This window comes from Chenopodium quinoa, unplaced genomic scaffold (assembly GCF_001683475.1).
Source record: "Chenopodium quinoa cultivar QQ74 unplaced genomic scaffold, ASM168347v1, whole genome shotgun sequence".
NCBI lineage: Eukaryota > Viridiplantae > Streptophyta > Magnoliopsida > Caryophyllales > Amaranthaceae > Chenopodium > Chenopodium quinoa.
Genome location: NW_018742204.1, coordinates 9,926,761 through 9,937,029, shown reverse-complemented (window position 1 = coordinate 9,937,029; position 10,269 = coordinate 9,926,761). Strand labels below are relative to the sequence as shown.

General features: G+C 34.5%; 3 protein-coding genes across 3 annotated transcripts; 1 reads left to right on the top strand and 2 right to left on the bottom strand.

Moving 5' to 3' along the window:
- Window positions 1-215: 215 nt before the first annotated feature.
- LOC110722221 lies at window positions 216-2,475 on the bottom strand. The gene is made up of 3 exons (XM_021901526.1): window positions 2,228-2,475; window positions 998-1,581; window positions 216-937 (listed from the first exon to the last, which is right to left on the bottom strand). Exons 1-3 carry the CDS (start codon window positions 2,473-2,475, stop codon window positions 216-218), a joined length of 1,554 nt encoding a protein of 517 aa, XP_021757218.1.
- Window positions 2,476-2,577: 102 nt separating this feature from the next.
- On the bottom strand, window positions 2,578-3,213 carry LOC110722141 (glutathione S-transferase T3-like). The gene has a single exon (XM_021901432.1). The coding sequence runs from the start codon at window positions 3,211-3,213 to the stop codon at window positions 2,578-2,580; it is 636 nt and encodes a 211-aa protein (XP_021757124.1).
- Window positions 3,214-7,311: 4,098 nt separating this feature from the next.
- On the top strand, window positions 7,312-9,873 carry LOC110722060 (protein FAR1-RELATED SEQUENCE 5-like). The gene is made up of 2 exons (XM_021901326.1): window positions 7,312-7,390; window positions 9,041-9,873. Exons 1-2 carry the CDS (start codon window positions 7,312-7,314, stop codon window positions 9,871-9,873), a joined length of 912 nt encoding a protein of 303 aa, XP_021757018.1.
- The last annotated feature ends 396 nt before the right edge of the window (window positions 9,874-10,269 follow it).

Below are 10,269 nucleotides of genomic sequence, written 5' to 3'. Positions count from 1 at the left end.
TGTTGTTGTTGTTGTTGTTGTTGTTGTTGTTGTTGTTGTTGTTATTATTATTATTAATCGAACAAAAATACGGCAACTAATACTTTTTCACATTAATATAAAATATTAGTAAAATACGAAATACATGAATTAAAAGACATAAATTAAAAATTTGAAATACACGGATGAAAATAAAGCAACGAAAATAACACACATAATTTAAAATTATCAAAATGCTAATTTTCAACCGAGCTCCTTGACTTTGCCCATGAATGCTCAACCAAGTCATTCTTTAATGCCTCATGAACTTGTCTATCGCGAATCTCCCCTCTTGAAGCAATCAATCTACTAAAATTATCAGGATCATACTGCCCAGGAGTTACGATAAATGTTGTTGCATTTCTGGTTGAGGACGACCCTGACATATTTTCAGGCTGTTCTTGAGCGAATTCTAGTGGATCTTTATAGTTTAAATATGTATCACATTCGTCTTCAACTATCATGTTGTGGATGATGATGCAAGTCATCATGATTTTCCACATCAACTCTACACTCCATGCCAAAGCAGGCTTCCGGACTATTGCAAACCGAGCTTGTAACACACCAAATGCACGCTCAACATCCTTTCTAGCACTCTCTTGACGTGTAGTGAACAATTTATCCTTTAAGGTTTGTGGGACTGCAATAGCGTCTATGAATGTCGACCATTTTGGATAAATCCCATCTGTGAGATAATATCCTTTGTTGTAATTATTTCCGTTAACAGTGAACAGAACTTGTGGAGCACGATTATTTATTATATCATCAAACACCGGAGAGCGCTGAACTACATTAATGTCGTTGCGGGATCCAGGAGTCCCAAAGAAGGCGTGCCAAATCCATAAATCCCTGGAAGCAATCGCTTCTAAAATAACAGTCGCCGTTTTAGATCTTCCTTGATATATTCCTTTCCATCCAGCTGGACAATTTTTCCAAACCTAATGCATGCAAGCAATGTTGCCCAACATGCCAGGGAAACCTCTATCCTCCCCTTCTCTAAGGAGGCGTTGGATATCTTCCAATGTTGGCTTGCGAAGGTACTCAGTTGCAAATTGAGCAATTACTCCGTCGACAAACTGTGCAAAACATTCTCTGGCAGTGCTTTCACCGAGCTTCAGATACTCATCTATTTGATCAGCAGAACAACCATAAGCTAACATACGTATGGCTGTTGTGCATTTCTGAAGGGGTGAAGCACCAAGACGCATGGTAGCATCTGGGTGTTGTTGGAAGTAACGGTTAGTTGCACTTAATGTGTTGACAATGCGAAGGAAAAGGGGTCTTCGCATACGAAACCTCCTTCGAAATGTGGTTTCATCGTATACTGGTTGGTCACTAAAATAATCTGAAACTAAATTGTCGTGAGCTGCTTCACGATTTCTCGGCACAGTTATTCTTCGTTTTCTTTGACGTTTATGTTCATTTTGTTGTACTGAATTGTTTACAGCTACAAGTACTGCATTTTGCATTACTTGTAATCGATGACTCTCGTTGATAAAATTCATGACCATTTGATCATAGATATCATCAGTTGAACTTGAAGACGAAGATGAAGAAGAAGAACTTGAAGAGTTTGAATCGATTCATATTATGTTTATTACCAAACAATATTTGAAATAGAAGGTTTTGGTTTTTTTTTTTAAATGCCAATGGGAAAATAAGGTTGATATTGAGAGATGTAATGTTATTGGGAGTAATATTATGAACTTTATAGATAAAAATAGGATAAGGTTAGTCAGATGATAAGATTTCTCCCAAGGATATGTGGTCATAAAACAAAGGATGTCAGAAGATAAGATTTTGGTTAGATGAAATGTCATGGGAGCAATTTGATAAATTATCTAGACAAAAAAAGACAAGGTTAGAAGATTAGATTTCAGATGATGATATGTGGTCATAAAACAAAGGATGTCAGAAGATATGATTTTAGTTAGATGAAATGTCATGGGTAGCAATCTTATACATTATCACAATAATATAAAGTAACATTAACAGACTTGAACTCAATTTAGTAAACATAAAGTTCATATTAATACATAGAAATTACATTCATATTAAAAAGGTACATTGACAATAATTCTGCAAAGTTACAATAATTATAAAACATACAACTCATAATCGTAAAACAAATCATGATTACTCGGTACAATCAGGTAAATTAAATCAAATCGAAAATCTACTACTGAATTCATCTCTAAGTTTCTTATACATTTCTAATTCAACTTCATCAAGAACGGGCTTCTGCATTAATCTTTCTAACATTCTAAACTTCATGGTCTCGTCCTTTTGCCTTTTCTTTTCTTCAACTTGTGCTTTTTTAAGTTCATCTCTTTCCTTCAACTGATCTAGAAGTCGCCCACCCAAATCATTCAACTTATCACCAACTTCGTTAAAATTTGTGCTTAACGCTTCAAGATTTATACTTGAAGTTGAAGTAGTAGATGCTTTACCTTTCATCTTTGTTTGTTTTATGACAGCTGGTCTTTTACCTCTTCCTCCAACCTCGGATGGTGAATCAGGTTGTGATCTTTTACCACTTCCCCCACTTTTGGTTGACGTTTATTGGCCACTTGGTAACATAGTCGATTGATCTTTGGCCAAAGATGGATCCCATTTCGGATATTTTCTCAACTCCTCAAAACAGTGCAATAAACAAAACATCTTGTTGTTAGTTGCGTAGTAATCTTTGTGAGAAAAATTCTCCAAATTTTGCTCGGACTCACCACTACCCTTGGTTCGATAATGATACCCATGTGCATCTACCCATTTACTACAATGTGAATTTATATGATCCCAGCGATTTTGCATAGATTTAATGTTTCTTACCTTTATTTCAGTGGGGTTTTCTATTCTAGAACGTTCATAGTGGTTATAGATGTCAACCCATAACCCACTTCTCTTTGTCTTGGTTCCTCTCACTACGTCACCCCCTGCGTTTATGTAGGCCGATACAAGTGCTTTGTCTTCAGCTATGATCCATGATTGGTTTTTCCTTTGCCCGGTGGTGTTGACATTTTGTTCGGAAACAATTTCGACATCAACATCGTTAATGTCTTCTAGATGTTGCACCCCCACTAATTGTTCCACATGTTCATCACCAGTCTCCTCTATTGGAGTTGCATTGCTAACACCAAAACCTCCCGGTGATTGATCCATGTTATGAGTGAAATGTTCAGAAATGGGAAAACCCGCCATTGCATATTACCAAGAGATTGTTGAGATGACGAGCTACTTTGAGGAAAAGGGAAATGAGGCTGACATTGTGGAATATTATTGACATTTAATTTATTGGTCTTGATTGACTATTAAACCATCGCAAAGCAGCTTGAAAATTTGGATTACTCAATAAATTTGGGTCAAAAGGAGGATTATATTGATTATATTGAAAGTTTGGATTATTTGGAAAATTCATATTATTTCCGTAATTTGAATTATTACGATCCATATGAAGGGTATTTGAAATTGGAAGTGAAATTAGTGGAAAAAAATTTGTTTGAGTGATATTAGATGTTTTCGACAATAGATGAGATTAATCGGGAAAAAATGCAAAAAATGAAAGTGTGTGAAAATATGGAAAAATTATACTCATTTTATACAGAAAAAAATTTATAACCGTTGGTGCTTTTGGTTTTTCTGAAATAAGTTACCGTTAACAAGTTATAGCCATTATAAAGATTTAAGTCACAAAAATACGTGACCACTCTCGTTGTGACAAGTGTCACAAGATAACTTGTTCTTGTTTGCATTTGACCGTTGGTTTATCACGTTGGTTTGGCATTTTGCCTCCAACAGACACTTTTCCCTTTTTTTTTTAGGAAAATTTGTTCAAAAGGACCACTGAAGTGGCCTCTTTTGTTCAAAAGGACCTATTAAGGAAAAAGTTGTTTTAAAGGACCACAAAAGACAGTTTGATTTATTGAGGAGGACCAAAGTCGATTTTTAGGCAAGTCAACACCGGAATCCGGCGTTGACCATCACGTGCCAAGCACGTGCTTCATTATTTTGAGGCCAAATTTTTTTTTTCCCTTTTTTTCCCTCTTTCCACCAATCCCCCCCAAATTTCCCCTTTACCCCCAATTTTTCCCTTTCTTCTTCTTTCTCACTCCTCAAAGCATAAACCATGAAACTAAACCATGAACCAAATTTGCTTTTTCCTTTTTCCACAATTTCCCTCCACTTTTCCCTTTAACCCCAATTATCCCTTTTTCCCCTTTATTCTCTCTCCTCATTTATGTAACCTTGCTTTGATTATATTCAACCAGTAATTCGCATTTATTTCCAAACGAATTCATCCACACTACAATTGAGGATAATTCGCACAAGGTAAGGATTGTGGGTTTAGGTGGTTGTGGCTTCGTTAGGTGCTTGCTTGGGCTGTTTGGTGGAGGTGCGGAAGTGTGTTGGAGTGGTGGCCTGGTTGTTGTCGGTGGTGAAGTGGGAGGAGGGTTAGCGTGTTGTGGGTTGATGTTGTGCTTATTTGCTGCTTGTGGTGAAGTTAATTTCATTAACCATTTTACTTGATGCTTTGACCTCACTAACAATGGCAAACAAGCAAGATGAGTATAGAGAAAGAAAGGAGAGAGAATGAAATTAAAAAGGGTTAAATTGGGGTTAATTGGAGAATTAGAGAAAAATTATGGAAAAAGGAAAAAAAATTAAATTTTGGTGAAATTAATGAGTCACGTGCTTGGCACGTGATGGCCAACGCCAGAGTCCGGCATTGACTTGCCTGAAAATCGGCTTTGGTCCTCCTCAACAACCCAAACTGTCTTTTGTGGTCCTTTTAAATAACTTTTTCCTTAATAGGTCCTTTTGAACAAAAGAGGCCACTTCAGTGGTCCTTTTGAACAAATTTTCCTTTTTTTTTTCTTTTTCTGTTGTTTGCTTTTGCTTGCTTTTGCGCACGGGACGAGGCAATATTTCCTTTCCACATAAAGGAAATGTTAGTGTACTTCCCAAGAGCACTACAAGAAAAATGTCTTTTCATAGCGATTATTTTGTAGCAATTGTACATTCGCTACAATATGCAAGTATGTTTGTGAAATAATTAAGGAATTCGTATCATTTTACAATAGCCATGGTTTTCCCATATAAAATCGATACGGAAAACATAATAATACATATCCACACTATTTTTACACATTTATATAATTTTGAGAAATCGTATCATTTACAATCGCCACTAAATCCTACAAATCGATATGAAAAGCCTTTTCAACACTAGATATATAAATATTGTTTGACAAAGAATACATAAAATATGTCATAGCTTATTGGTGAAACATTTAATATAAGAGTTTGAGGTTGCATGTTCGAATCTTGTAAAGATCATACGCATGTTTTTTTTTTTTGAAGAAAATGAGTTAAACATTTATAGCAATTGTAATCGCTACAATAATCACCACGATTGGATGTAGTTTTTCGTATCGATTATTGAGACCAACCCCAGCGATATAGAAAACCACTACTAAAGGCTAAGGCAATGGGGGATATTGTATCGATTGACCATCCGTTGGGAAAGCTTTTTATTGCAATTACAATCGATACTAAAGGTTAAAATAATCGCTACAAAAAGGTTATTTACTTGTAGTGGAGAGGATCCTTTTACCTACTTCAACATTCAAGAGGAACAACAAAAGTACAAAAAAGGATGGCTAAAAGGAGAGTAATCCTCTCCATTGCTGATGCTCTAAGAGAGCTAAGCAACACGTCTAAACAAACCCTCGTAAAGGGTTTACTACCTACCATTACAGGAAGAACGAAGAGAACAACATATTGAAAAAGTCTCACATCAAACATTGTAGCGGCGGAGCCTTGACAACCAAGAGGATTGAACCATAACCATGCTATGGACCAAAATAAGCCAAACTAACTTAACTAGTCGGGATGGACCAAAAGCTCAAGACATGAACATCGAAGAGAACCCGAACTGACACTGACACTGACACCCAGGGGCGAAGTCAGGAATTAAAACTAGCCTATATGTGAGGAAATATAAAACTGTTACGAATAATAATGTATGCCCATTATACCTTGTAACTATCTCTTTAATATGACTATCTTTAGTGTCTTTATAACTTTCTTTTGTAACCTCCATATGCCTTTAGTTCACATTGTAACTTTTCATGAATGGACTTTTCATTGTCCATATAGGTTATATTGCTCACATCAATATATATATATATATATATATATATATATATATATATATATATATATATGTGTGTGTGTGTGTGTGTGTGTGTGTGTGTGTGTGTGTGTATATAAAGAGAGAGAGACAACACAATTAACTATCTACATCTCCCTCTTATATTCTCCCTTTTCCCCTTATTTCATGATACGTTATCAACACCATTGCTTTAGTTATCGGAAATCGAAGAAAACATTAATTTAACAATATAACAAGGAGGATCATATTGTTGGCTTGTTGCATCAACCTTAATTAGTCGAGTTGCTAACGAAATATACACTACGACTCCGTTCTTTAGAGTTGCTTTGCTCTGCTCTGCTGAAATCTGCTTTGCTCTGCTCTGCTCTACTTTGTTGAAATCTGCTCTGCTCTACTTCAATCTGCTCTACTCTACTCTACTCTGCCCTGCTCTGCTCTGCTCTGCTCTACTTAAAATTAATACTTAATATTGAATTATTATAATAATAATTAATAATTAATAATAATAATAAATAATTAATATTTAATAATAAATATTTAATATTTAACTATAATAATAATTAATACTTAATAATAATAATAACAATAATTAATTATTGATATTTAATAAAAATAAAAAAATAATAAATTATTAATAATTAATAATAATAATAATAATAATAAATTATTAATAATTAATAATTGTAGACACCCATTTGTGTCTCCCCAAAACCAAACCCGGTGATGAGAGTACCTTTCACGTCGAATCATAATCGAATGAAGTGAAAGTGTGGAAAGTTTAGTGTTGCGGAAAGTTTTTATTTCTTTTCTCTTCTCTCTGTTTTTGAAAATCTATTTTAAGAAAACAGCCAATCCAGTTTGGTTGGTACATGATATGGGTCCAATAGTGAAAATTTTTACCTACAACCTCCTTTAGCTATTGCTGTCTACTCCCCCTCTTTAGCTACGTCGTTTTGATCATTTATGCATTTCTCTCTCTTTTTTTTTTTCTTTTTTTTTTCCTCTTTCTTCTTTTCCTTACTTATAGTTCACGCCACCTATATATTTCATTTTAAACCTAATTTTTGTGTTTTCACTCCTTTTTGCTCATTTTCTCTCTCTAGATCGTTGTTTTCCTATCAATTATGGATGAATTCGTGATTGTAGATGTTGATCGTGATTCTGAAATTCAGCATTCTTCGATTTCTCAGTTTGATCGTGATTGTGAAGCTGTTTTTTCCGTCTTCTACTGGATTGTTTAATTCATTTGTTGATCAATGTAACTTTTTTTTAACACTTTTGATTCTGTTTTAGTTGTTTTTTTAATGTAATTTGTTTGATTATGATCAATTTGAGTTGTTTCGATTAATTTTGCGTCTGTTTTAGTTGTTTAATGTATGTGATTTTTTTTATTATGATCAATTTGAGTTGTTTCGATTAATTTTGCTTCTGTTTTAGTTGTTTAATGTATGTGATTTGTTTGATTATGATCCATTTGAGTTGTTTGGAGTAATTTTGCTTTTGTTTTAGTAGTATTATGAATGTGATTTGTTTTATTAAATTTTTTTAGATTAATTTAGTCTCTGTTTTAGCTCGATTTTGAGTACTCTGATTTTGAATGCTATTTTAGTTTTATTTGTTGTATAATTGTTTGATTTAGTTTCTGATTTAGTTATATTTGTGAATTTTGATTTTGATTACTGTAAATTATCATTTCATTATTATGTATGTTATTTTTAGGAAATTTTAGATTTTAACACCACACAAAAACCCGAAAATGGTTTTTAACACCTCCATAAAAAAAAAATTGATTTTAACACCACACAAACTAACAAAAAATTGGTATTACCACCACTTAACGGATTCCGTCCAAAAATTCCGTTAAGTGGGGTCCTCAGTGACACGTGTCACAATTTTAGTTATTTAAAAAAAAATTTAAAAATTAAAAAAAAAAATTAAAAAACCCTAAAACTACCCCAGCCCCACCACCGCGCCACCATCGCCAACCATAGAACTACCCCTTCCCTCCCCGAAAGCACCACCGGCCGCGACGCCTTCACACCCCCAACCCAGATGAACTCTCCCCCTCCCTTTCCCGCAATGGCTTCGCCCCCAAAAACGACCAAACCCAAAATCTCCTTCCCCAATACGGTCGCGATTCCGGCCACAAATGGACGAAATCGGCCGGTTTTGGGGTTCAGTTGCCTTAATCGGCCGATTTCGACCATTTTTGGTCAGAATCGTGACCGTATTAGGGAAGGAGGGTTTTGGGTTAGGTGGTTTTTGGGGGCGAAGCGGTTGCGGGAAAGGGAGGGGGAGGGTTCAGCTAGGTTGGGTGAGCGAAGGCGTTGCTGGTGTTGGTTTTTGGGAGGGTAGGGGTGGGTGGGTGGTTAGGTGGTGGTGGCGCGGCGGCGGGGCTGGGGTGGCTGGGTAGTTTTAGGTCTTTTTATTTTTTTTAATTTTTTTAATTTTTTTGGCCAATAAGAAAGCGACACGTGGCACTTAACTGATTCCGTTTAGGAATCCGTAAAGTAGTGGTAATACCCATTTTTTGTTAGTTTGTGTGGTGTTAAAATCAATTTTTTTATGGAGGTGTTAAAATCTAAAATTTCCTTATTTTTATTAGTTATTAGTTTATGTTTTACGCTACTGTGAATTATCATTTATTACTCTATGTTATGTTTCTGTTGTTTTATTATTCTGAACATTTGTACAATTATAAATGATCGTTATCAGTTATAATAATATTTAGAGCTTTATATTATTTAAATATTTGGATCACATTGAAAATGCTAAATGATCATTTGTATATGTTCTGTTTTGTATTTGTACATTTCTGTTATTCGTTATGTTCATTTTGAAAAACTTATGCAGTGGGTACTAGTGATGAAATTCTGTTTGAAGAAGCAACTAAATCGGAGTTACTTTATAAAGATTTTAATTCTGAACAAGAAGCTTATGATACTTATAATGACTATGCTTTTAAGCATGGTTTTGGTATTAGAATTGATAAAAGTAAATCTCAAAATGATGGCTCTTTGAAGATGAAAAGATTTGTTTGTTTCAATGAAGGTTGGAAGGATGAGAAGGCAAAGAATAAAAGGGCTTATGAGAGACTTGATATAAGAACTGGTTGTTTGGCTTTTATTCAGTTTAAGATTGATCGTTTAGGTTTATGGACATGTACAAAGCATTACATGAAACATAATCATCATATGATTCTTCTTGAAAAGAGACATTTGTTAAGGTCTCAAAGAAGGGTTTATAAAGAAAATTTGCAATTCATGTCTACATTAAGGTGTAGTGGAGTTAAAATTTCTGCAGCGTTGAGGGCAATGAAGAAGGATGTTGGTGGGTCTCCTAATTTAGGATTTACGGGATCGGATGCCTATAACGCTTTATCTGCTGAAAAACGATCTTTACTTGATGGTTGTGACAGTCATCAATTGATCAAATACTTTGCTAAAAGACAACTTGATGAAGCTGAATTTTACTATGACTTTGAACAAGATGAGGATGGGTGTTTAGTTAACTTTTTTTGGCGTGATGGTCGGATGAAGAGAGATTATGAGTATTTTGGAGATTTGCTGGTTTTTGAAACCACGTATAGGACAAATAAATATGGAATGATTTGTGCTCTGTTTGTTGGTATGAATCATCATGCTAATAACCTCGTGTTTGGTATGGGTTTTATTTTCAATGAGTGAACTGAATCTTTTGTGTGGCTTTTTGATACATTTTTGAAATCTATGGGAAACAAAAGTCCTATCACAATTATGACTGATCAAGCTCAAGCAATTGCAGCCAGTATTCGAAATGTATTTCCTCCAAGTGTGCATCATCGTCTTTGTGTTTGGCACATTGAGAAAAATTCAAAGAAGCATATTGGGGCTTTGAGAACTTTAGATGGATTTAAAGATTTGTTTGGTTACTTGCTTAAGTATTGTGGAACCCCTGCTGAATTTGAACATTTTTGGAAAAGGTATTTTAGTTATTATTAATTTTAATATGGTTTTTCAAATTTGATCATTGTATTTTATTAATATGATCATTTATTGTTGTATATATGTACATTTTATTACTAAATGTGTTCATTTATACAT

What these genes read in the sequence shown, in the direction of transcription:
- LOC110722221 (XM_021901526.1), bottom strand. Translation starts at nt 2,475, where the DNA reads ATGAAAGGTAAAGCATCTACTACTTCAACTTCAAGTATAAATCTTGAA. An exon ending in GATGAAGTTGAATTAGAAAT is followed by an intron (nt 1,582 to 2,227) that starts GTATAAGAAACT and finishes AAACTCTTCAAG; the next exon opens with TTCTTCTTCTTCATCTTCGT. An exon ending in TAGAGAAGGGGAGGATAGAG is followed by an intron (nt 938 to 997) that starts GTTTCCCTGGCA and finishes AAAATTGTCCAG; the next exon opens with CTGGATGGAAAGGAATATAT.
- LOC110722141 (XM_021901432.1), bottom strand. Translation starts at nt 3,213, where the DNA reads ATGGCGGGTTTTCCCATTTCTGAACATTTCACTCATAACATGGATCAA.
- LOC110722060 (XM_021901326.1), top strand. Translation starts at nt 7,312, where the DNA reads ATGGATGAATTCGTGATTGTAGATGTTGATCGTGATTCTGAAATTCAG. An exon ending in TTCTCAGTTTGATCGTGATT is followed by an intron (nt 7,391 to 9,040) that starts GTGAAGCTGTTT and finishes AAACTTATGCAG; the next exon opens with TGGGTACTAGTGATGAAATT.